Source organism: Chinchilla lanigera, unplaced genomic scaffold, assembly GCF_000276665.1.
Source record: "Chinchilla lanigera isolate Chin_1 unplaced genomic scaffold, ChiLan1.0 scaffold00005, whole genome shotgun sequence".
Taxonomy (NCBI): Eukaryota; Metazoa; Chordata; class Mammalia; order Rodentia; family Chinchillidae; genus Chinchilla; species Chinchilla lanigera.
This window is the reverse complement of record NW_004955406.1, coordinates 21,715,869-21,743,551: the sequence shown is the minus strand read 5'-3', so window position 1 is coordinate 21,743,551 and position 27,683 is coordinate 21,715,869. Positions and strand designations below refer to the sequence as shown.

At 38.0% G+C, this 27,683-nt stretch overlaps 1 protein-coding gene across 2 annotated transcripts in view; it reads right to left on the bottom strand.

Moving 5' to 3' along the window:
* Positions 1-27,683, bottom strand: part of Dhx9 (DEAH (Asp-Glu-Ala-His) box helicase 9) — a 45,739-nt gene continuing 18,056 nt past the window's right edge. For both annotated transcript variants that reach the window (XM_005375015.2, XM_005375016.2), the window contains 20 exons: positions 27,522-27,611; positions 27,255-27,416; positions 27,070-27,147; positions 26,350-26,541; positions 20,961-21,102; positions 20,486-20,568; positions 15,568-15,724; positions 14,805-14,905; positions 13,278-13,491; positions 13,029-13,123; positions 12,382-12,455; positions 10,366-10,518; positions 8,800-8,960; positions 7,780-7,891; positions 6,689-6,850; positions 6,445-6,572; positions 4,837-5,066; positions 4,585-4,700; positions 2,708-2,908; positions 1-979 (listed from right to left, as the gene is read on the bottom strand). In XM_005375015.2, the coding sequence (XP_005375072.1) occupies positions 310-979; positions 2,708-2,908; positions 4,585-4,700; positions 4,837-5,066; positions 6,445-6,572; positions 6,689-6,850; positions 7,780-7,891; positions 8,800-8,960; positions 10,366-10,518; positions 12,382-12,455; positions 13,029-13,123; positions 13,278-13,491; positions 14,805-14,905; positions 15,568-15,724; positions 20,486-20,568; positions 20,961-21,102; positions 26,350-26,541; positions 27,070-27,147; positions 27,255-27,416; positions 27,522-27,611 (3,321 nt within the window). In that variant the 3' untranslated portion in view covers positions 1-309. The remainder of the gene's footprint in view (positions 980-2,707; positions 2,909-4,584; positions 4,701-4,836; positions 5,067-6,444; positions 6,573-6,688; positions 6,851-7,779; positions 7,892-8,799; positions 8,961-10,365; positions 10,519-12,381; positions 12,456-13,028; positions 13,124-13,277; positions 13,492-14,804; positions 14,906-15,567; positions 15,725-20,485; positions 20,569-20,960; positions 21,103-26,349; positions 26,542-27,069; positions 27,148-27,254; positions 27,417-27,521; positions 27,612-27,683) is intronic.

Genomic DNA, 27,683 nt, shown 5'->3' with positions numbered 1-27,683 from the left:
TTCAGAGTAATACTTTATTTTCTATGGTTATTAACAAAAGCCAAGAAAATATCAAGTTAGTTTAAAAAGCAAATCTTACTCCTTAACGAAAAAATACAAACTGGTACTTTTATAATAGATCATTGTATTTTACATAATATAAACAAAATCACTAATGTTTCTATATGCTTGGTTTCCTTGACCTAAAATGAACCACAGAATAAAAGAAAATGGGTTTATTTTTTTGGGAACAAATAAACGTTTTGGGAAAACACATAGCATGCTTTTTATTTTTTAATTGTCTATGCATAGGCATTGACATAACTAAGTTTAATAGCCACCACCTCCCCTTCCCTGTCCAAAGTAGCCACCTCCAAAGCCTCCCCTGCCACCTCCTCGCTGGAATCCTCCTCTGTAGCCTCCTCCACCAGGTCCTCTGAAGTCTCCCCCACCAGGTCCCCTAAAGTCTCCCCCACCAGGTCCTCTGTAGTCTCCTCCACCAGGTCCTCTGTAGTCTCCCCCACCAGGGCCCCTAAAGTCTCCCCCACCAGGTCCTCTGTAGTCTCCCCCACCAGGTCCTCTGAAGTCTCCTCCACCAGGTCCTCTGAAATCTCCCCCATTAGGTCCTCGGAAGTCTCCGCCATTAGGCCCTCGAAAATCTCCCCCATTAGGCCCTCGGAAGTCTCCCCCATTAGGCCCTCGGAAGTCTCCCCCACCAGGTCCTCTGTAGTCTCCACTGGATCCCCTGTAGTCTCCACCGAAGTTGCCTCTATAACCCCCTCGGAAACCTCTATAGCCTCCACCATATCCTCTTCGATATGAGTTGGAACCACCTCCGTAGCCTCCACCTCCATAGCCTCCACCTCCATAGCCTCCAGTGCCATAACCTCCACCGCCATAGCCACTACCATAGCCTCCACCACCATATCCAGAACCCCTTCTATATCCACTTCCATTATCGTATCGAGCCATCTTGGGAGGTCGTGGGCCATCTCCATACCTAGAAAAAGTAAAAACCCACCAGTTTAGCATTCTTTCTTTTTCATAGTTTTAGGGAATGAACCCACAGCTTCATACATGCTGAGAGAGTAAATCACTTAATACATCTCAACTACTCATTCAAATGCACAAATTTAGTCATAATTTGAATGAACAGTTAGTGCATAAAAAAAATGAAGCAAATGCACAAATACAAACTAAAATGAAATTAACCTTTAATCCCAAAATAGAAAAAGAGATACCAATTATTAAAAATGTTCACTTACTCAGTTCAGTGATATACTGTTCTAAGAAGATCAAGTATTAAGTAATACATTCAAAAGAGGTTCCTGGGATCAACAACAAACTAAACATGTAGTACTTACCACCAAATATTTTCTAGAATTAATTTAAAAACTATCTCCAGCAATTTGTTCACACCTAAATTTGTCTCATACGGCAGACAATGAACATCAGGGCTAAAAATTGCAGAAATCAAGATGTCCCACCAATGTTCCAATTCCATACACACCCCCAAACTGCTTTTTTTGTCTGGGGAAGCTTTTTGTACGGACTGGCACTATAAACTAAGCAGCTTTCCAAATCAGAAATATGACTGTGGTTTGTCTTCACCCCTTCACTGCACTGCCTGCTGCCCCATACTAATCCATCACCAATTCTTACTCATTTTCCTGCAAATCTAATGTAGTCACTTCTCCACATTTCAGTTCTCCCATATGTAATTTGGGTCACCTCGTATCTGTATCTATTAGGTTCTTTAGTTACTGAATCTTTTTCCTCCTGTCAAAATTAGTCTCTTTCCCCCTAAATATCCATGGGTACTTCATTTGTATGTATGACACTTATTCTGTAATTTGCAGTTGTGATGCTTATTTTCTTTGTGAAGATTATCCTTAAAATCCTTCCATAGATCTGTCCAACTTAGGACGACCACAGAAGAGCCTGAAAGCACTGCTTCTAGAACCAAGGTGCCTGGGGTTTGACTGGCTCTATTAGTTGTCAGTAGTATGACCTGAGGTCTTAATTAATTTCTGCTTAGTTTCCTTATGGTATTAAATGTATACTAATAGTTCTATTAGTAACCAAATGGAGTAAGTGATCCTTGATGAGGTTCGATACACATTTGTGTATAAACAGTGCTACTGTAATAGTTAAATCTGAGGGACAGGATGACAGCAGTGTCCATGCTCGTAAGATAAACAAACTACCCTCATGCAACATATCATTAAGCCTACAAACCTTACAAAAGCAAATGTCACACAATGCTGAAAATGAGTAAAACATGAAAACCATGTGGGATCACGAATTGTAACATTCTGCTTTTTCCATAGGAAAGTAAAAGGTGAAGACAAAAAAATCTAAAGCAAATGAAACACTTTAAAAATTAAGAAAAATTTCACATTTTTTGCCTTACGATAACAATAGTTAAACACACATGATGGTACACACCTGAATCAAGCATTCTGGCAGGCTAAGGCACCAGAATCTTAACTCTGAGCCCAACTTGGAAAACAGCAATACTGTGTCTTATCCCTTATCAACATTTTTTCCTTTAGAGACATCAAAACAGTACCAGACTGTGTCATTTCCTATCCTATGATCCATTCCGGATTACATACACACTTTTAAGGTCTCTGAATTTAAACACTGTGAAACCTCTATCAGCTAGCTCTGAGAATTCCAGTCTTGCACGTACTTGTCCTCTGACTGAAAGATAACTTATACTCACCGTGCAGCGCCAATCATAAGGCTTATACCAGCTGCTGAGGGCCTAGAGATTTGTCGGATCATGTTCAGCATATGTTCATTCACAGGGTCCAATTGACTGATGATATTAGGTTGTTTGGTTACTTCAACAACCAGTGCTTCCATGGCTGCCCGGAGGGCAGTGATACAGGCAGCAGCATCATGAGATATTTGAAGTCTGATCCTACAATGAAGAAAAACAATAAAAAACTAGATTATTATCTCTCATTTTCATATATGGCAAATCACGGAATAACTTTTTATCAAGTACCTAATTGTTTAACAAGTACCAATACTACATCAGAATGACTCCAAACTCAGCAAACAATTCATTACTAGCTAGGAGCAGGAATCTTAAAACTATAAAATCTTTTTGTTTGATTTTTTTTGAGACAAGGTCTTGCTATGCAGTCCTGGCTGGTCTTGAACTCATTATATAGCAGAAACTAGCCTCCAACTCTTGGCAACCCTCTTGCCTCAGCCTACTAAGTACTGGGATCACAGGCATGTGCCACCATGGCCAGCAAACTATAAAATCTTTCAAGCCATATACTGTTTGCAATATAGGTCACTCAGCCTCCAATGAGACACTCAGAATGTTTTGAATTTTCAAGGGTTCCAAAAGTATGGTGAATGTATTAACTGCACTCTAAGCTTTGTATCATTTCTGTAAGGTGGTCATCACTAGTACCCAAGCTCCAAATGGCAATATTTATAAAAGCAGCTTAAATATGAAATATTTGTAATTCACCGTATAGTAAAACCTTGGTTTGTGAGCATCCTTTATTCCAGAATCATGTTTGTAATCCAAAGCACTTGTATATCATGAGAATTTCCCCATAAGAAATGATGGAAACACAGACGATTGGTTTCATACCAGAAAATACTCATATAAAAATGATTACAATACTTTAATATAATAAAGAAAAACTAACCTACACTTACCTTTAAAAACCTTCACTGGCTGGAGTAAGGGAGATAAGACAGAGGAGGGTTATTGTGTAGGGCAACTATCACTAACAAATAACTACCAATGGACTCTTTTTCTTCCCATGCAACATTTAAGGAGGAATCTATCCAATGAGACTCTTTTTTTTGTCTTTTTGAGTCAGGGTCTCGCTATGCAGTTCAGGGCTGACCTTGAGCTCACTTTGTAGCCTAGGCTGGCCTCGAACTTGCAATGATCCTCCTGCCTCGGCCTGCCGAGTGCTGGGATTACAGGCATGCACCACCATGCCCGGCTATCCAATGACACTTGCATGTGCCTCTGAGGATTTTGAAGAAATGTGACAGTGCATTGCTGTTAAACAGATTCATCACTTGCACTGCAACAGGTGGTACTTTTCTACAACATCTGCACTGCTTTCCACATTATACACATCTCCCTAATCTTGTTTGAAGTGAGGGATTCCTCCGCCTCTTTCCTCCTCTGCAAATGAGATCTCCTCCATAACCACCTCCTGCTAGGAGATGATCACGCACAATTTTGCAGTGAGAGTGACAGAGTTGAGAGAGAGGAGAACCACTGGCTCCATCATGGTCATGTGATGTTCAGCATCACATGCTACTCAAATTTCAAGTATCACTCATTTACCAAGTAAGAATTAGAAATATCTGTTTATCTTGTGGAACACTCACAGAACAAGTTACTCGCAATCCAAGGTTTTACTGTAGTCAATTTAAGGTTATAGTAAACTACACTACCAAGATTTCCCACTAAGAAAAAATGTGGTAAAGCCCTTATCTGAATCATTCAACTGTGCTATATTTACTTCACCTATTAAGTTATATCAGCGCTTAATTCTAAAATATCTCAGATCTAAGAATTCAAGTTTGTAGTCCAAATCTGAAAATCCGTACCAGTCATCCACAAACACAATCTGTCCATCAGACTGGACTTTCTTGGAGGCGAAGAGAAGCAACTGCAAGGGAGTAACTAAAGTCATGCCTTTAGCAGAGATGGCTCGGGTTCGAATCTGCAGATAGAAAAAGAGGCAAGAAAGAAATAGTTGGTATTCTGTCAAATAATGCCATCTAATGACAATAAGCGATACTGTGAACATTAAAATTCACAAAGATAAAGACAATCTGGATTTTCCAAATTCTTCTTACCTTTTCACCAAATACAAAGAAGGGAGAAGGGTACTTCATGTCCTGGCTGCTAAACGGACAATTAACGGATGACTTATGGATAAGCGCATTACGCCCTTCAGTGGTAAGAATTTTTCTCTTTTCCTTATGGTAGCATACATTGGGGTACACACCAAAAGCCAGGAGAGAGATAACAACATCCAAATTATTATCTGGTCCAGTGTTAGTAAACACTTGTGTCAACAAACACTCTGTTAGGAAGGAATTAAAACGAAGAATCAGTTAACTGAGTATTCTCACATTACATGTGAACGATTTGAACATTAGGAGAAATGACTATTCCCACAAACCCTGCTTTAAAATAATCTGGCAGAAAAAAAAAAAAATCTGGCAGTACTACTTTTTTTCTCAGAATCCTGTTTATAGCTCAGATTAAGTTCAGGGGAAAAAAACTGCTAAATTTCCATAATAAGAAAATTAAAGCGCCTGTATTCTCTTATAGACTCAATCACAACACAAGCTTGCGTGGTTTTACAAAGTGTATTTTATCTGCTCTTGTTAAAAATAGCTATCACTTACAGAAGATGGGGTGATTAAGAGAATACCTCCTGAAATGAAGGCTGATTTCACCAGACTATACTTTTACTTCATCACTGACTCAAAACCCTGACACACAGTGATGAGAACATAGATACATCTTGTTCTTAGATAAACTTGAGTTGTAGTTTTACATCTCCTAACTGCATGTATCTGAATAAGCAATTTCAATGTTGGTGAGAGCTTCATTAGCTACAAACTAGGTTAACAACATAGTAATCTCTGTACTAATATAAAGATTCTAACATGTAAAAATGTTCTTTCCTGTTCCTTTGATTTTAGGAAAAAATTACTACTCCAGTCTACAACAGATGAGAATACTTTTGCTTACTTAAATCACATTTTTAAAAAAGTTAGCATCTTGCCCATCTGTCTCAAAAAACATTTTACTTTTTGGTTATCAATTCCAGTTCTTAATGTTTAACTTCATTGAAAAAGAAAAATACTATGGCACAATTAACATCAGCTATGGTGGAGCATGCCTGTAATCCCTGCACTCTGGGAGACTGAGAGGAGATCCTCAATTCAAGCCCAACTTGTGCAACTTAGCAACTCAGCAAGACCTTGGGTCTCAAAAATAAGAAATAAAAAGGGTTGGGGATGTAGTTCAGTGCAAAGGTTTAATCCTGAGTACAGCAAGAAAGGGGAAAGGAAAAAGAGCTGTTGCTGTATCATAGATAATAAGATCCCCTGTGATCCTCTCTGAAAATTTAAATTCAAGCCATTTAAAATTTAATGTAGTAGAATTTACTTTGATTCTAAAAATGAACATCTCTCAAACTCTTTCATCGTAATTTTTTACTTTGTCAAATGACTAATGTAAAAAACTGCTATCACCATGTTCTAAGCTATAGTGGTGGTGAACCTATGGCACATATGCTGCAGTGGGCTGTCACTGAACACTCGAACGTTTGCCATCACTGGTTTCGAACATGAAAAAACATGGTTAAATGTCTGAATCTCAAAGATACTGTCAATATGTATGTTCCACATAAATGTTACTCAGATGTATCTAAGAATGGGAAGTCTTACCTTCTGGAAATCCAGAATTAAGGAGAATTTCTTTAAGCTGAACTTTGGCCTCCCAAGTCATTCTTAATGTAGCCATATTCAGTCTTTTGTGCTCACAAAAACGTATCTCTGCTTCTTCTCCACCCATTCTGAAATAAATGAAATGGAATGCAAAACAATCATTCTCAAAGACCAGAGAACTAGATTTAGGTTAGCAACTACAGACTGTTTACTCTGGAACAGTAACTTCAGGTTAAGCTCATACCTAGCATCATCCCAGGCTTGAAACACTGACAAAAGGGCCACATGGTCAGAAAATCTGTTTCCAGCAAAATTTCGATGAATATAGCCCAGCCGCTTCCCTTCACTGATGAAAGGCTCTGGAAAGCAGGTAGCAGCAGCAATGGTACAGACGGCATCTCCCACGCTGAAACACATGTTCAATTAATAAATACTGTAACACAATTTTGTTGCCAGTAGATTGGATAGTGTTGCTCGCTGTGGGTTAGTCTTTATTGGCTATAATAACACTTTTATTAGCACCGAAAATAGCTTAATAAAGAACATTACAGCAGATTTAAGAGTAGAAAGGAAAAACTACTGACTGCTGACATTAACTGCTACATATCAGTTTCTTCTCGATTCTTTTTCTTTGTCTTTTTAAGACAGGGTCTAACTAGGCTGTTCAGGCTGGCCCTGAGCTCACTTTGTAGCCCAGCCCAGGCTGGCCTTGAACTCACAGCAATCCTCCTGCCGCCACGCCTGGCCTCCCTATTCTCTCTTGTCCATCTTTTTTTTTTTTCGTTGTTTTGGGCACTGGGACTCAAACTCAGTCTCATACCTGTTAAGGGAGGCACTGTGACACTGAGCTATACCCCCAGCTTTTATACAGGGTCTCACCACAGTTCAGCCTTGAACTCACTTTGTAGCCCAGGCTGGCCTCAAACTCAGTGGTCCTCTTGCCTTAGCCTTCTAAGTGCTGGGATTACAGGACCGTGTCGTCATGACCAGCTGTCTTGTCCATTTCAACAAATCCCTTACTCTTCAAAAACACTCTGGTGAAATATACTCCCTTTCTTAATACTAAATCTCTTTCAGGGGACAACTACACTAATCCTTCAAGAAGTAACCTTCTAAGAAATTTGCCTTTCCAAGTTGAATCCAAAGATCTACAACTGCCCATTTTTCTATTCTTCTAAATTCTCTCTGTATCTAGATATACCACTTCTTTTTACCTAAAAGTAATTTTTTCTTCTATCTTATCCTACCCTTGACTTTATGGGGGAGGGGCTAAGACCACAAAGGTGTTCTACAACTTTAACTATTAGCAATAAAACAAATTTAAGAAGCACTTACTAGAAAATACACCCCATTATCATCATCTTTCCAAAACGGGGCTCGATGGGGAGTTTAGCCAGGATTCGTCCCAGAGGAGTCAATTCATCATTGATATCTAATGCATCAAGCTCTGTGGGGAGAGAATTGTGAACAGAAACAGTGGAGAACACTCTTCAACCTGGATAAAGATCAAATACTTATTCAGCAGATTAGAGCTAGGGTAGTGCGCTTAAGACTTCATCATTTGTGAAGCAAACCCTGCACCATGTCCATTACCAATAATTCTTTTACTTGAAAACAGAACAAGTGGGTGTGGTGGCTCACACCAGTGATTTTAGCGCTTGCAGGCTTGGGCAACAGCATAGTTCGGAGTTTAAGGCCAGCATGGGCTATAAAATGAGTTCAAGGCCAGCTGAACTACAGTAAGACCCTGCCACCAAACCAAACCAGAACAAAACCAAATTCTGGAACAGTTATATAAACGATAAGCTACAATTAGGTCCTATAGGTTGAATATCTGACAATAGCGCGAAGAAGTTTACAAATACAGCAGTAACAGCAGCATAAGTACCTACATGCCACAGAAGTCTGACACTATACTCCTATCTAATGACTGTTAAAGAAATGAAATGCGGAGAGGTATAAAGTTTACACAGGTGAGTGCTAGATTCACAATTCATGTGCCTATTATGGTTTCAATGCCTTTATTTTTCCAGTATACTATACAATATCTATAGCATACCTGAAAACAAAAATAAATGTTCTAAGAGATATACACATGAGTCTTATAATTCACTTTCTCTTTTTTATTAAGAGATGACATTTCGCTTTTGTTCTTTTCTCAAAATGTGAGACTCACGTCAACCCTAACATTGCTCACTGTAGTCAGTGACCATGCTAAGTGCACAAGGCAATGCTAGAAGTCTTACTACCACAGCCTTGCTGACTCATCTTGATTCACTGTCAAATGTTCTGACAGGACAAAAATCAGCTGACCTCATTACCATCTGTATTAGGCAGGTAAGTATCTGTAAGTACCTCTAAGAGTGTGCTCAGCTTCAATTACAGCATCCAAAGGTGGTGGTTCAATTGCTTTGGCCAAAAACTGGCCAATTCCTCCCAGACGCAGAAGTTTTATGCTCAAAGCAATTTCATGCAAGGGTGTTCGAAACATCTCTGGTGTCATATGTGTTTCAAGCCTGAAAGAAAATAAGTGTGAAATAATCAGCTTCCTTATGTGAATTTATCAAAATGTTTACAGAGACAAAATTCGAGAAATAGAGCTGTCCCTCTGTCCATCTTTTTTCACCCCAAAATGAAAGGCCATCATCAGAAGTGAAAAGTATAAAGTAAACTTTATACTTCTCCACATTTCATTTCTTTGTCTTTAACAGTCATTAGATAGTAGTATCAGACTTTTGTGGCACGTAGGTACTTATGCTGCTGTTACTGCTGTATTTGTAAACTTCTTCGAACTATTGTCAGATATTCAACCTACAGGACCTAATCGAAGTTTATCATTTATATAACTGTTCCAGAATTTGGTTTTGTTCTGGTTTGGTTTGGTGACAGGGTCTTACTGTAGACAATTCAGTAACATGCTGGGGAGGTTGTGGGGAGAAAGGAACCCTTCATTGCTGGTGGGAGGGCAAAGGATAGAACCACTATGGGAATCACCATGTAGTCTTTTAAAAAAAAAAAAAAAACGCTAAAACTAGAAAATTCTATTTGACCCAATCCCTTTGTAGTTATCTTTGCACGAGTTTAAAAACATTATATCACAGTGATGTGATTATACTCATATTTACAGTAGTATCATTTCTAGTAACTAAATCTTGGAAGTGGCCTATATGCCAACTAATGGATGGCTGGATAAAGAAAATGTACTTATACAGTGACAGAGTACTACTCTGTCATAGAGAAAGATAAAATTGAGACATCTTTAGGAAAATGGATGTGCTTTGAGACCATAATGTTAAGTGATGTAAATCAGACAAGCAGGCTTAAGCACCACATAGTTTCCCATTATATGAAAATGATGGCCAGGCATACTGGCATGCGCCTATAATCGCAGCACTTGGGTGGCTGAGGCAGGAGAATGGTTGCGGGTTCAAGACCAGTCTGGGATACAAAGTGAGCTCAAGGCTAGCCTGAACTGCATAGCAAGACCTTGTCCCCCTCCCACCGAAAAAAAGATAGTAGGAAACTGTTTCAGTTGTCAATTTATAGTTCCACTACAATATGCCATGAAAAATCACTTTGCAAGATTTATATTTATTTGGATATGTTAAAGTCTTTATTGTAGTTATTAGTATGCTCTATTTTGAAATAAACAAAATGAACCTTCAAAGTCCAACAAGGTATTACAAATTAACAGTGAACATTTAATGAGCACTAAGTAACAGTCACCATTTTAAGTATTTTACACATACTAGCCCTGTACATCAGGTAGTATTAGTCAAGTTTTTGACTTAAAACTGAACAAAAACTGAACATGTGCTACTCAGTAAGAATCTGTTTGAAAATAAAGAAGGGTAGGGATGTAGTCAGTGTAAAGGTGGTGCTTGCAATAATGCATTACCAAGAGGCAGGTTTGTCTCTTACCTCTCAAAACGAGCTCGGCTACAGAGGTGAAAGCAGAATCCAGGACGCACACGACCAGCTCGGCCTTTCCGCTGTTCAAGGTTGGTTTTGGATGCCCAAACTGTAGCATAGTTGGTCATGTTGTTGTGAGCAGTAAACAGTTTTACTTTCTGCCTATATAGGAAAGAGTGGTTAATTCTAAGACCCCAATGTGTAGGTGTAGCACTACTATATATATCCACAAGACAGTGCTTTCCAAAGCCTATTTATTGATGGCATCTACTTGTGAAACTAAAAAGAAGAAATGCAATTTGATTATACTCCCCTAGCTGTCGATCTACTGAAATACAACATAGCATACAAGCACCATTTACCCGCTGGATTATCTTTGCAAAGGTATGTAACATCTTTGCCTCATTTGAAAATGGGTATGATGCTTCTGTCTACACACAATCTTTATGTATAACATTAAGTGATACATGAACTTTAATCATTTAAGTGGCATCAGACACACACATTGACAATCACTCAAGCCATCCCTACTCCAATGTTTAAAATGACATTTACAATTACTATGATCTAAATAAAGGTCATATGGCACAGCTCATGGCACACCTCATGAGGTTTTGGCATAGTTTGCTGAAATCCACCAAGTAATTTGGATTCCTTTAAAATTACACACGTTATAGACTGCTACTAAGTAACTGGGATTGGCACAGAATGCTATTCATTATTATTATTATTTTTTGTCTTTTTGAGACAGGGTCTTGCTATGCAGTTCAGGGTGGCCCTGAGCTCACTTTGTAGCCCAGACTGGTCTCAAACTTGCAATGATCCTCCTGCCTCAGCCTCTTGGGTGCTGGGATTACAAGCCTGTGCCACCACGCCCGGCTATTCACTATCTTTAAAACCGCCACTGGCGAATCATTTTTAATTGCCGTGATTGAGGGACAAGTATAGTGTATAGAAGACATGGAACACAAGTTAGTCAGACATATCCAAGTTTTAACACTGCTGTTCCCTCTTGGGTCAGTTACCAGTGTATTTACTTTCTCCATATACAATGCCCCTCCCCACCCCCGTATTTCCTAGTCTCATCTAATATTATGTAAGAAGTCCTTTAATTTTTTTTTTAAGGTAGACTATTTGTCATGTGCTAAATATCAGATAGTCATCTTTACACTCTAAACAGCATACTAGTAGTATAGCAGTCATCAGTGGAAATAATCATGAGAAATAAAACACCAGTTGATCTGACTGCAGTGGGAAGCACTCAGAAATTACAGTGTTAAACTTTGTCACATTCTACTGATCTGTGTTGAACACGAAGAACTACTCTTGACTATCAATTACCTATGATCAGTATAGCATCTCATCAAAAAATATGATGAATTTAAAGTCATTACAGTAAAAGACACACAGCCACTATTCCCCCTCACTTTGAATACATTTACCCAATTCTTGCTACTTTCTGAACTGTTTCTGGAAATGTTCTATCATGAGTATCTTTAGTGTGCTATTACAGTTGCCTTGATGTCCTAAAGCAATTCAAAACGTTTATCTTTCCTGGTCATTCTGACTTTGGAAAACAGCCACAAGGTGCACAGTGCCAGATACGGTAAATACAGTGAATAATGACACAAGGTAGTGTTTCTGGAGCTGTCTCTTGAATGGCACTTAGGAGGCACTGTATTTTTTGTAAAGAAGTTCATGAAAAGAGGATTTCCAGAACTGCTTCAGAAATTGACAAGAATGATGTGATAGGCGGGTTCAAAGTCACTCTGAGGCTGTCAGGGGAATTATCTGCAATGTGTCTTTCACTGTAATAACTTTTTAAAATTTTAAGCATCCACTGTATTTTTTGATCAATTTGTGCATATACAGAGGGACAGTAGTTTTGACCATGTAAGAACACAGGAGTAAAAAAAAAAAAACAAAAACACAGGAGTTTAAAAATAAGGGATTTTAACTCTGCTCACTGATGAACATTCCAGTGGGTAGCACTGGAACAGCCAAATAGATTTCCTGAGAACTTACTTGCAGGAGTCAATGACATAAACAACATCATTTATGGTAATACTTGTTTCAGCAATATTTGTGGACAGAATAACCTGCAAAGAAATGATAAAAGAAAAATTACACTTCAGAAGATACTCTATTTATGTACCTGAGAAGACTGATTTGTTCACATAAAAACAGATGTACAGTAGTGTTAAAAAAAGAATCACCTGCCTACTGATAAAGAAAAACTTATTAAGCTTAAGCAGAGAAGGCTGTTTATATGTATGTATGTATTTATTTTTTTGAGCCAGGGCTGTGCTATGTAATCCAGGCTGGCCTTGAACTATGTAAGTCAGGCTGGCCTCAAATTCACAGTGATCCTCCTGCCTCAGCCTCTGAAATGCTGGGATTACAGGTGTACACCATCACACTTGGCTGAAGCCTAACTTGTTCCTCAATTTACACGGTTCAGGGGGCTGGGGATTTAGCTCAGCGGCAAAAGTGCCTGCCTGGCAAGCGCAAGGTCATGAGTTCAGTTCCCGGTACCGGAGAAAAACCAAAACCAAAAAAAAAAAACAAAGATACACGGTTCATAAATTTTGGGGGTGGCGTGTTGAAAGCCTATAATACTTGTTTACTATCTATGTTACTTCTAATCCCATCCTATAATGTTTAATGCTTACCTTGGTTACTCCAACTGGTACTGGATCAAACACTTTGCGCTGTTCTTCTCGAGGAATCTGAGAATGTAGAGGTAGAATCTGATACCTGTGGCTTCCTATAATACAAAAAGGTTAAGGTTTAAACATAGGAGGCTGATTTAGAACTATTCTCTACTGTATGTTTATTTTTTAACTAAAAAACACTAAATTTCTGTTTTCACGTAAGTGCATTTTTCACTCTCAAATAGATGACAATTCAAAGCAGCATACCAAAATGTGGATTCATTTCCAAATGCTTCTGCATAGTACAAATCAAGTTCCAGCCAGGCAAAAAAACCAACACAGCTCCAGGAACATTAAGGGTCTCAATGTATTTAAGCAGAGCTTCAATGAGTTCAAAAGGAGTTTCCTTTTCATTCAACTGAGACATGCTCAACTTTGTTTCTGGACCATATTCGTCACCACAGATCAAGTTACAATTTGCCTAAAAAAACAAAACAAAACAAAAAAAATGGGTGGCACATTTTGAATTATCTCAATTATCACAGCTTGTAAGTCTTCCAGATTTACATTCTTCAAATGACATGAAATGTTATGCATATAGCAAAAAATTTAACTTCCATACAGAACTGACATCAACATTAACCAACTGTATTTTCTGGATTTGGGCCAGTTCACCTTTAGGAGAGGTGAACCTCTCCCCACTCCCAGGTAACCATATTGGTTGACCTTAGTGTAGGCACTTCACTTGCATGGTGCAAGGAGCTCAAAAGGCACTCAATCACCCTCCCATCTCAGCCTCCAGAGTAGCTGAGACTACAGGTATGTTTCATCTCACCTGGCTTGTTCTGAACTTTCCCCCGCTAGTACTTCCACAGGACACAACTAAACTTTAAGAACAAACTTTCTATTTCTTTCTTATGACTTAAATTCTTCAGACATTTTCCTTTTAAATGAACCACTCATCACTTAAGATCCTTGATTACTTCATCCATTTCTAAAATATGTGTTCTGTATCTTTTCCACATATTCTATTTTAAAATCAGTGACAAGCTCTCAATGAGAAAGTTGGAACACAATTGGTCTTTTTTTTCCTTGCTAAGTTTTCTAATTTGCTGTATATATTATATATTAAAGAGACTGACTCTCAAGATACTGCGTATCAAATTCTGTATCACTGGCTGTTGTATAGCAGTCACTCTCTTCAAACTTTCAGGAAGAGGATGCATTTTTATACTTTTGTGTAACTCTCAAGCACACACAAAATAAATGTTCTTTCTTTCCCATTTCTTTGTAGAAAATCCCTGTTGTTACTTGTTTAATGCTCTCTCCCCTCAATATTACTACCCAATATCCTCTTTAACCCAGGAATATACCTGATGCTTAAGCTTTGTGGTACAAATGGATGACCGAGGGATCTTATTAAAATACATTCTGATTCAACACATATCTAGGATGGAACACAAATTTTTTTTCCCTGTTTCCCAGGTGGTCTAGTGCACAGAAAACATGGAGTAAGAAAGGATGGAATTGTAAGTGGGAACTGTTTCTAGGTGTAGTGTTGAAACACCTTACAATTTGTATGCCAAAGGTAATTTAACTTATGGTAGAAAATGCGTTATCACTGAATCTACAATTATTTGGCACAAAATATATACCTACCAATCCACAGACAATATAAATACTGTTTTTAATGTGTTCTAAGAGGCTCATTCATGCCATGATTTTACTAAAATCATTGTCTTTTCTCCAGTAACAACCTGCCCAAAATGAAAGTTCATCATTAAATTCACTTACATCATCGTCCTCACCACTATCATCTTCCTTATCCTTCTTTTTCTTGTCCTTTGGTGGAGGAACAAATTGGGTCATCTGAATGCAGTCCTCCAAAAAATATTCTGCCAGACACAATCCAGTCAAGTTAAGGACATATCATCAACTCTAAGAATAGAGCAGTCTTAAATTTGCTAACATATCTCACAACTCCCTACTATCCTTCAACCTGATTCTTCACAACTGCCATGGCATTGTAACAGTAATAGCCTTTTCTTCTTAATCAAACTCAACTGTTTCACTGAGACCCTGACTGTGAGCAAGGTATACCTATTCCCACAAAGTCAGTTGTGGTCTACTCTCTGCACAACATTAAGCCACAACTTTTATGGAATGCCCACCACACACATACATTAAGTATGTTACCTGCATGTGCAACTCCTAAATGCGGAATAAAACCTGTTCAACTGGTAGAAAAAACCCTCAAGAATACTGTGCTGATTTAATACTCTAATTTGGCCTATATTTTATTTTCTGCTTTTTTTTTTAGACAGGGTCTCACTATAAAGTTCAGGCTGGCCTTGAGCTCACTTTGTAGCCCAGGCTGGCCTTGAACTCATAACAATCCTCCTGCCTCAGCCTCCCGAGTGCTGGGATTACAGGTGTGCACCACTACACCCAACCTGGACTATATTTTAAATGCCTTTAACTATTACTACAATCTCTAAAATCCCAATCTTAGTGTATGAACATTTATAGCAACTTATCCCACTGCCACAAAATTTACCTTGAACTGGGAAAGTCCTCCCATAAACTTCAATGATGGGGCAATTGAAGAAATATTCACAAAACATGCTGGTGTCAATAGTAGCAGACATAAGAACAATGCGAACTTCAGGATAAGCCAGAACCACATCACGCAATACAACCAAAAGAAAGTCAGTCTATTAAAATAGAAAAACAAATGAAAAGAAATTGCATAAGAAGTATGGCATGAGATTCACCTAAAACATTATGTTATAAAGCTAAGACATCCCTAAAATTCAGTATCTTAGGAAGCTGCTGGCAGAAGTACAAGAAAAAGTTATTGTGAAATACAGTGTCAGAATTTTTAAGAAAAGATGTAACCTAGAAACTGTGCGAGTGCTGGGCATGGGTGCATTCTTGAAATCCCAGCACTCCCGAGGCCGAGGCATGAAGACCACTGCAAGTTTGAGGCCAACCTGGTGTACTTAGGTGAGGTTCAAGTGTGGCCTAGACTAGACCCTGTCTCAACCAAAAACTGGGGATAGAAACACTGCTATCTGAATAGGGGAAGGCAAAGACAAAGAATATTAAGGACCACAATGAATCCTATCTCCAATTTTTCAGTGGAACTTTAACTAGGCACAAGAAAACAAAGTTACACAGTCACCTGCTGAAAAGACCATATTTAAGTTCGCTCAAAATAAAGGCCAAGAAATTTACTTTTCTAAAGTATAAATCAGTTATTAACCCACAAATCTGAAAGTTCTTGCAAAACTTTTATCTGGTCCTCTCCTGACCCTTCTCTAAATACCACCATCCTCCATCTTACATATATATTTTTATCTTTAACTTTTACTGCGGCTGGGAATTTAGCTCAGCGGCATAGCGCCTGCCTGGAAAGCACAAGGTCGTGAGTTCGATTCCTGGTACGGGGGCGGGGGGGATTTTACTTTTTTTCAGTGCTACTGAGGATAAAATCCAGCGTTCTTGCACTGAGCTACATCCCCAGTCCTTTTTATTTTTAGACAGGGTGTCACAATAAATTGCTAAATTGCCCAGGCTGTAACCAAACTTGTGATCCTCCTCCCTTAGTAGTCATCCTGGACTGCTGGGATTACAGGTGTACATCACCACGTCTGCCTGAATATTATTAATTTTAAGGGAATGTAAATTTTACCAGTTTTGCAACTTCCTTTCTCAATGACTAGAGCATTTTTAAGAGTCACTGACACGTTACTGTGTCATACCTTCTGACACATTTAAAATTCCACAGTGTGCACAAATCAGTGAATTCACTCACTCTTGCAGGTTGTTTCCAAGGTTTTACTAAACTACTATGAACACTCCTTTAGAACTGCTGGGTGACAGGGTATGGAAAAGGTGAACGTAAGAGTCAAAGTGGAACTATTTTCCTAACGGGCTCAATTATTCAACATTCACAAGCAATGCTAAAAGTTCTTGCTGATCCATACACTCTCTAACACATGATACTGTCACTTACAGTGTTGTAAGCCAAACTGATAAAACGGTACTTTTACTGGGGTTTTGAACTGTACTTTCCTTATTTCCAAATGAGACTGAACAACTTTCAATGCTTATTAGCCAAATGTTTCTCTTCTATAAAATGCTTGTTGTCTCTTGCTCACCTTTCTGAATCATCTGGACATTTCTATATTAGCATATTGGAATCACCTGGCTTTAAGGAATGAATGATGCTAATTTTAATATAGACTGACATTTAAAAAGTATAAAACTATTGTTGAATATAGCAGCTATTGGCCACATGTACCTCCTGAGCACATGAAATATGGCTAACTGAAATTGAGATATGCTCTATGTGTAAAATACACACCACATTTTCAAGTATTTAGGTGAAGTATTTATGTTTATGTAGAAAACATCAATCTGTTTTTAAAATTGACTACAAGACGACTGCTATGAGTTCAAGGATTGTTGGGAGCCTGGGCTACATACTGAGTTCAAGGCCAGCTTGAACTACGGAATAAACTACCTCCCCCGCAAAACAATACAACAAAATGAACAACAACAAAAAAACAACACATCAACTTTTAAAATTGTGTTGCTGTGTAAGACCTCAATCTGTCTGGAAGTGATTTTTTGCTAACAAATTTTTTTGCTTTTTCTGGTAGCGGGAATCAAACTCAGGAACTCGCACTTTGTCAGGCAGACACTTGTGCCGCTGAGCTATATCCCCGGCCCTGAAAATGATTTTTATATCTGGTTGTAAGGCAGGGATCCAATGCCAACTACTTCTATATGGATGACCACTGGTTTTCAGTAACATTTCTCTGCTATTATTTCATCCACCTGTTAAGCCACATAACTAAATTACCGTAACTTCAAAATAAGTCTCAGTATCATAGTAAGGCAAGAGACTGCATTCTGTTTTTTAAGTATTGGTTACTTTTGGCCTCAAGTCATCCCCAAGAGTATTTTCAACCATTTTACCAAATTATATGAGAAAACCTGCTGGAATTTTGATTAGACTTGCATTACAATTTAATTTTTTTTTTTTGTACTAGGAATTGAACTCAGGACCTTGTTAGGCAGGGACTTGTGCCCCTAAACTATATCCCTAGTCCCTAGACTTGCCTTCAAAAAACGAAAACAAAAAAAAACCTTGTCAACTTACTTGGGCAAGATTTCATATTTTTAAGTCCTTCTATCATTCATTTTTCTTTCTTTTTTTTTTTTTTTTGTACCAGAAATCAAATTCAGGACATTGCACTTACCAGGCAGGCATTTGTGCTGCTAAGCTATATCCCTGGCCCCTTTTTCTAGTGCTTTACAATAAATTCTATTTTTCCTCCATAGGTCTTACATGTCTCTGTTGAATTTTATTAAGTATTCCATACTCTGACTACTGCAATAATAGTACCTTCTTTTTAGTTGTTTTCTGTTTGCTTAGAATATAAATGGCTTTTGTATATTAATCTTTTATCCAACCATACTGTTATATTCTATTATCTGTAATACGTGGTCTGTAAGTTGTTAGAATTTTCATATAAAGTACGAAATTTAGGTAAGGATCATCTAAAAGAGACTATAAAAAATTTCTAGAAAGGGGCTGGGGATTTAGCTCGGCGGCAAAGAGCCTGCCTGGTAAGCGCAAGGTCGTGAGTTCGGTTCCTGGTACCGGAGAAAAACAAAACAAAACAAACAAAAAAAAAATTTCTAGCCAGGCATGGTGGCACATGATTATAATCTCAGCACTTGGAAAGCTGAGGCAAGAGGATCACTACAAGTTCAGCCTGGGCTACATAGTGAGTTCAAGGCCAGTCTGGATTACACAGCAAAACTCTCTCAAAACATCAAAAACAGTAACATTTTTAAAAATTTTCTACAAAGACTTTTTAAATGAAAAATTCATTGAGAATAGTACATTAATATAGACAATCTTCAAAAGCTACTTTCTTTTTCAGACAGTAATGATGATCCACTGATATTACTATTGTAACACTTAAGATAATTAAAACCCAAACACAACTTACATGTTAATAATATGCAAATAAGGAAATTCGGAAACAGAAGGACTAAGGTCAAGTTCATCAGGAAAAAAACCGGGGGTGGTGTGGGTGGGGGGAGCAGGGTCTGATCTTGGCACAGGAGAAAAAAAAAAAAGGCTAAAGGCATAGCTCGTGGTAGAGCACTTCACTAGCTTCTGGTGAGGGCCTGAACTCAATCCTCGCAATGCAAACAGAAAGTTGCTAAGAGATTCTTATGGACAAAAACAGGAAAAATTTAGTTTTACTGAGGAAATATGTGATTGCATTGATCAAGCACTCAAACCACTCTTACTTGCTGTACCTAAAAAATATAGTAACAATGATTATAAAGGTACTTTCCGAAGAGAATCAAATCCAAAGAGTATTTTATGTAATACCAGCTTGAATGAACAAAATATACAATGACACCTTTCAAGTAGACTAAATTTGAAGGTGTAAATGGGGACATAAAATGAAGCCACAAAGCCAGGTGTGGAGGTGCACGCTGCTTGTAATCTCAGCAGTCTGGAGGTTGAGGCAGGAGGATCTTTTCAAGTTCGAGACCAGCCTGGGCTACAAAGTGAGCTCAAGGCCAGCTTGGACTGCATAGTGAGACCCTGTCTCAAAAACACCAAAAAAGCCACAAGTTTATGGTGTCAAACTTTATACAATTATATAGTAAACTGACTTTATACAGGTTTGCCAAGGACCAAGAGGTAACAACAGAAAATCAATTCCAGTTTCTTCCTAATTGTGGCATGATTATTACTGACACTTAAAAAAATTAGGGCTTTAACATCAGAAAGCCATTGTTAATCATGTTAAAAGAAAACCTAATAAAAACTTATCAGATAAACTTTCAATTAAAAGAAAAGATATAAAATTTCACAAGTTGGCTGGATGTCCTGGCACTTGAGAGACAGAGGCAGGAGGATCACCACGAATTAAGAGCCCAGCCTGGGCTATACAGTAAGCTTAAGATCACTCCAAAGTATACAGTAAGATCCTGTCTCAAAAAAGAAAACAAGCGCCAGGTGTGGTAGTGCATGCCTGTAACCCAGCACGTGGGAGGCTGAGGCAGGAGGATCGTTGCAAATTCAAAGCCAGCCTGGAATATATAAGTGAATTCAAGGCCAGCCTAAACTGCACAGTGAGACCCTGTCTCAAAAAGACAATGCCCTGAAAAAAACTCAAAAAGAAAACAAACAAAAATTCCACCACTCAAGTCATGTACCATTACTTATGCTTACTTATACCATGAATTATACCTTCTAATAAGAGTTCTTTACTTTTAAAATGCATTTTGTGTATATAACCCCCTAAAAGGCGGAATTATGTATCTTAGTGACTAAAGGTCACAGGTTTGATAGATAAATGGTATGAATGGGAAAAGAGAAAACAAACTTTGAATTTCTCTTCACTTAGAAAAAGCATAACTCCCAAGTTACTTACATTAATGTCTCTTTCGTGTATTTCATCAACAATTACATGGCTGATTCCTCGAATGCCAGCTTCTAATTTTCTTAAGAGCACACCTTAAAAAGAAAATGAGACGAACAACTAGGGATATGTTTTCATGTTAATTAGACATGGGGGGGATAGAGAATCAAAGAAACTAATTTTGAGAAAACTATACTTCAATAACCCCCAGCATTTCAGGAATTCATTTACATACTTGAAATTATAAAAAAGGCAATTGGGTAGCCTCAAATATCATTTGTTTTTCATTAACGTCATGGTTTCATTTTCTCAAGTTAAAACAACCAGCAGGTATGTCATATTCTATGAAGAAAACAAATTGCTAAAAGTTCTACTTCAGTGAAAATTCTAAGATTTGCTCATTATTTTCAGGTATTTATCTAGTTAGTAACTTTTCTTTACAAACTGACAATATAAACTCCAAATAGGACCAAAATACTTCACTGACCTACAGTACAGAACATTATACTGGCATGAGGGCGGGGAAGTATAGACTCAAATCGAACACTGTAGCCACAGCTTTTCCCAGGCTCTTCTCCTCTTTCATAGGCAACTCGTTCTGCCACAGAAACTGCACTGATCCTCCTGGGCTAAAACAAGAAAAAAGGAAAGTTTTTTTACAAGTTACAAGATTACACTTATTTATTATGGTTAATTATAGTAAATCTATGTTATTAATAAAAACAGTAATAGCAATGATACCTATAAAAGTCCAAAATTTATTTAAAAAAATTAGAAAATGCTACTGCTTAATTTTATGCCATACATCGAAAAAGAAAAAAATTTTTTTTGGTATAGAACTATGGCATTCAAGTTATTTTCCAGTAGGGTAGAAGGCACAGCACACTAAAGCTGGTTCTTCTAATTGCCTGCTACACCGAAGACACATCTTGAGGAAATTATTTGAGACCCTAGGGAAAGCAGGAGTAAGGTGGATAACCCCCTCTGCCGATTCTGCTATGACTCTCTCTCGTACACTTATTAACTCATCACCAAACATTTAACTGCACATTTGTGTCATACAACCCAAAGAGAATGTTACAGGTTAATGTTTTAAGTGTTAGACCTTATTACTTTATGTGACTTGTTTCTGAGGTGTTCCTTATCTTTTAAGTACAGTACATGAAATATTCTTTAGTGGGACACTATTGTTATAGTTTAACATGCTTAAGCTATAGCTACAAAAGTGTAGGCAAACTTAAGAGACTGAAGGATTACAAATTCAGTGAAACTCTGCTAAGTGTATGTTTCCAACATAACCAAGAGATTAAAAGACACCTTGTTAAACACATTGTGTAGAATTCTCCTGAATTAGTAATTTTGTCTGTTCTAATGCACCTTGAATTAAATATGCCAGGTTTTTTACACTAAACTACCTAAACACCTTACTCAAAAATGTGTATGAATTTTTCTAAGACATGACACCATTTTCTTGAATTTCTCCCTAACTCCAGAATTTAAATAAGCAAATTTTACAGAAACTATACTTAAGTTCTGAAGGTTCAACTCTTGTAACCTAGATCCCTTGTTTATTAAATATTAACACACTGTTGGGTGTGGTGGCACATGCCTGTGATAGCAGCACTCAGGAGTCTGATCAGGGCTACAAAGTGAATTGAGGATCATCCTGAACTATAAAGCAAGACCTGTCTCAAAAAGGGGAAAAAAAAAAGTCAGGCATGGTGGTGTGTGTCTGTAATCTCAGCACTGAGGAGGCTGAAGCAGGGGGATTATGATGAATTCAAGGCCAGCCTGGACTACGCAGAAAGCCCCTGTCTCAAAACAACACAACATACTACATGGTACATGTCCCTATCCACTGGTATCAAATGGGTCATCTCAGGTACAAAAGCAGTACTCCACACCTAAATAACCATGAATACTAATGTCACATGAAGAAAGGAGCTCCGTATATCAAAAAGGAGTTCTGCCATATATGTTAAGTCAGCAGATATGGAAAGGATGTACCATTAAAAGTGTAACATATAATCACGAAGTGTTCTGGGTTCTTTCAAAAGTCATCTGCATTCCATAAGCAACAGGTAAAATGGTCAGCACTACTATCACCCCTTTTCATTTGTTTTTTCTCTAGTTTTTAGGATTTTTACCAAAAGCTGGATGGACTGTAAAACTTTAAATATTTGACTCGTTTAAGATGTTCATGTGTTACTAGAGCAAACTGATTATTTTATCACCTTGGAACTACTTCCAAATTTGCTTGCTATCTTTATAGTTTCCAACCAGACCCTAAAAGAGGTACGGACAGAAGATGGCTTATAGCTACTATCTGTTCTTTAAAAAAGAAACTCAAAAACGTAAGTACCACCAAAAAGGAGGCAGTGTGATGAAGGGAGATGTTATGGTTTATGTCTGTGTGTCCCCCCCCCCCAAGCCTCATGCGGCCATGGGGCAGGCTTTTAGAGTTTGAATATGGGTGTGAGAGCTGCACACGCCCTGGAGTGGATAGTTTGCATATGTAAGGGAGAGGAAAAGAGTGCTTGGGGCCATTCCTCCCCCATTCTGCCCTGGTGTGTGCTTGCTGCTTTTGCTGTGTTCTGCCGCGATGAGCTGCAGCCCTCTGCCATGTGCCACTCTGCCTTGTAATCTGCCAAGAATGGACCGAAACCTCCACAAACTGTAAGCGAAATAAACCTTTCCTTCCTTAATTTTGGGCGTCAGGTTATTTTGTCCCAGCAACGAGAGAAAAGTAAGAGAGACAGGAGACTACTCTCCTAACCATAACCTTCTTGGGGTAGTTCTACTCCATGAGGAACTTGACCTTTGTTAAATTCTTTTATATCCTAATTGAGAATAAATGTCCAGCAACAACTGCAGTTTATCTAAAAAGATTACTAGCCAGGTGTGGTGGTGCACGCCTATAATCCCAGCACTTGGGAGGCTGAGGCAGGAGGATTTTTCCAAGTTGGAGACCAGCCTGGGCTATAAAGTGAGCTCAAGGCTGAACTGCACAGTGAGACCCTGTCTCAAAAAGACCAAAAAAAAGGTAACTTATTTTCAAATGTTTTCCAAATAACATAAGAATATTAAGTGGCTTAGGTGTGCATAGTCCAAAGGCGCAGATAGGATTCACTGAGTCTGGGTGAGAACTTATACGAAGAAGAATGGTGCTTGTGGATGATTAACTTTCCGTAGAACCCGGCATGGTGGCCCCAGCACTCAGGAGGCTCAGGCAGGAGATCACTGCCAGTTCGAGGCCAGCCTGGGCTAAGTAAGAGAATTCTATCTCAAAGAACCAGTCATTTACACAAAATCAGATTGCAAGGTCTTGCTAAGCAATGTTTCCAAGCTACTGGAAACCCTTTAGCAGGAATCAGAGAAGCACCTGCTATAAACATTCCATATGTGGTAAAAAAGAGCCAATGTCTCAAATCTCCAAGTCCGCAATTCTATCATATAAGAAATAAAATTAAAATATACACTTAGAGCCAGGCATGGTAGTGCATGCCTGTAATCCCAGCATTTGGGAGGCTGAGGCAGGAGATCACTGTGAGTTCACAGGTTTGCTAATAAATGTTATAAGTGGGAAAAGCAAAAACAAAGAAACTAATTCAATTTCTCTTCATTTAGAAAACCGTAACTTTTACAGTTTTTTTCCCCCTAAACTGCTCAGGTTGGTTTAAGACTTAATCCTCCTGCCTCAACCTCCCAGAATGTTGAGACTACAGGCATGTGCCACCATGTCTGGCAAACGAAAGCTATTTTTATACTGAAATGCAGCACAGTATTTGGCTCACCACCCACTCTGAAGCTCAATGTTGTACAATGTCACAGAGACATCCAGGTTCCAGGCTGTACAAATAAAACTCCTGGCAATGCTCAAATTATTTGTGAAGGGACACTAACTAGTAAGCAAGTTACACAAAATTAAGGCTGAGTGTGATGGTAAGCCCCTGTAATCCCAGCACTCAGGAGTCTAAGACAGGAGGACTGCTCCAAGTTTGAGGCCAGCCTGGGTTACCCATGAGTTCAAGAAATCTGGCTATGTGGTGAAATCCTGTTTCAAAAAACAAAGAGGAGAGAACTCAATTATCCTGTCAAATGGTGCCTTTTAAAAAGGTACTCCCTCCTGAAAGACTGGGTAAGATTAAAACTAAGAATGTTTTGTCTCATCAGTGTTCGGGGCTGGAACTTCCACTTTAAGGCAGAAAGATTCACAGCCAGTTTGGGGTATAGGAAGGGAAACCAAAGAACATGGAGATTAAAAAATAAAGCGAAGGATTGCACCAAGTATCCCTTATCAAATACTTGGTAGAGGGACTAGGGACATAACTTAATGGTAGAACACTTGCCTAGCATGTGGCACAGGCTATGGGACCAATTTCCAGCACTGAAAGAAATAAACCAACGTTGGGATAAGAAGTATTTTGAATTTTGGAATATTTCCACGTATTTAATGACAAATCTAGGAACAGAACTCGGGCCTAAAAAATTAAATTTGCTGAGCACGGTGGCTGGCACACATCTGTAACCCCAGCACTAGGGAGGCTGAGACTGAGGCAGGAAGATCACTCTAAGTTCAAGGTGAGCTTGGGTTACAGTGAGACCCTGTCTCCAAAAAAACCAAAAACATGCAAACCCAAAAAACCAAACCAAACAAAAGCCTCAACAACCACCACCAAATACTAAATTCATTTACATTTCTTTTACACCTTAAACACAAAATCTAGAGGTAATTCTATAAAGCATTTTTAGAGTACTTCTATTATTACTGAAATCTACAATAAAATGGAATGTGGAATTTTCCACTGCAGTGACATGTCTGCGCTCCAGGATTTGCAAATTTTGGAGCACTTCAAATTTTTAAAGATTTGAGGGTATTTTCTCAAGCCTATAAAGTCAATAATCTTAAAGTGGATATTAATATCCACTCCCCTCACTAATTTTTTTCAGGCTAAAAAAACCCAAGTCTCATAAAATACAATGTTTATAAAACATACCTCTATTTCAGAATTTTGTTTGCACATTTACATAAAATGCATTAAAAAAAATATTTCAAGGTTCATGACACTAACTAAATACTGATTATGCTCCTCTAAAGAATTTCTATGTCATGAGTTTGAGACCAGCCTGGACTACAGTGAGACCCTGACTCAAAAAACAAAACAGGAAAAAAAAAAAAAAAAAAAAAGAATTTCTATCAAAGTCTGTATGTGGCTTTTGGTAGTATCATCCTTTCAAGTGCCAGAAGTACAGGGTTAGAGTCAAAGGGAAAAGGCTTAACCTGAGGTAGTTTAAAGATGCTACTCTGTTTTTTCCTAAGCACTAACACAAACTTGCCAGCACTCTTTAGTGCTGGTGAGGTAGTACAATACATTAAGAATCCCAAAGATACCTTACTTCTGAATACTAGTTCTATGACTTTTTGTGTCCTATCACTTTCTGTGCTAACATGTATTTTCTTTGGAGCTTTTTGAAAGATAACTACAATAAAATAGTACTTACATTTTAGGTCATTATAAACTTCCAGTGAATTAAAAAAATCCACTGTTTAAACAAATCCTGAAGTACAGGTAAGCATTCAGTAAAAGTTAATCATCACTGTTTTGCTGGCTTGCCTATGCTTGCACAGACTAAGTTTCCTCCTTAACACTAATGTTCAAGACAGGGATTGCCATTATTTTGAAAAGAAATGCAGTAAAAAGAATTTTCATTCTTCAGTTTGATTCTAGGCCCAAAGACTACCTTTAGCTACACTCCAGTTTAGCTTGGCAATGTATGAGCCTGGAAATTAGAAAAGGATTTAAACGTAACAGTCTGGCCTCTAGGCACTGTCAACTCTCCAACTCGGTCCATACACCTCATAGCTTGCTACTTACCTGAGTTACAACAATATTACACTCTGCTGCTCGATCATTCTGGATAAAGTCATCCAGGATAAACTGTGGAACTTGTGTGGTTTTACCACACCCAGTAGCCCCTCGGATAATAACAACCGAATTTTGATTAATTGCTTCCAGAATTTCACTTTCAAATTTCTTCACAGGCAGTGACTCTCTCTCTTGTAAAACCTGTGTTAGGAAAAGTTGTATATGTAGTCAGATTTCTACTAATAGTTACATTAGAAGCAAGTGTCTTAATTATTTAGGAAACTAATCTATAAAATCTTTCCAATGCGTTAGTATTGATTTTCATAAGAGTATTTTTAATATCTCTAGTTAAACTGCTTTTAACTGAATTTCTAAAGAATGTTATTTCAGGACATTTTTGATACCTTTCTTTTTCTAGCTTTCTGTATATATTTCCTTAACATTTGTCATATACAATTAATGTATAAATATATAAAAAATGTAACAATAAACAGATGCTTTAACTAATAAATATTGAAAAATCACTAACCCAGTTCTCTCCACATTAAATTACATCAAGAAGTGAAATTTCTTCTCAGGACTTCAAGCAATTGCCCTCAGAGTTAACTAAGATTAGCAACGTGACAATTACTTTTGGTCTACCCTAATAAAAAAGAATATTCACTACTTGCCCATATGCATCTAAAATATGAATCTCTAAGCACCATATTTTAAATACTTCAGACTTACTGCTTGCAAATCTTGATCATGTTCTAGCTGGTACATTAATTCATTCTTAAGATCCATACTTATTTGCTCCGGAGTAGCCTGTAAAATGGAAAGGCAAATTCAATCAGAATGCATTTCTTGCCTACACATAACTAATGAATATTTGGAGTAAAACAGGATGTTCATCTCAAAAACACTGCACTCACATAAGCCAGGGGCCCCTCATCAATGTTACAACTGGTCCAAGGATTCCAGTTCGATTGTGGAGGTGACCAAGGGACCACCCCTATTTGGTTCTGTCGTTGAGATGGTTCAAAGTGAGCCAGTTTCCCAGTGTTGAATATAACCGGCATAGAAGGATCAATAGGCTATTAAAAATAATAAAAAGAGAGAGAAAAAAAACAAACGGTATGAATTATTTGCTCAGTCACGCAAGTTCCACATTAAGGCAAAGTAAAAAACTGTATACTTACTGGAGGCATGATTTCAAGATTTAGCTCTTGAATCACATTTATCAATTGATGCTCTAAATCCGGAGAAATGTTAACTCTGTAAGGCTCCACCTACAGAAAAAGGATAATGACAATCCTGAAAAACACACACGAATACAAACCTACTAGAGTGGGGCTAACTGT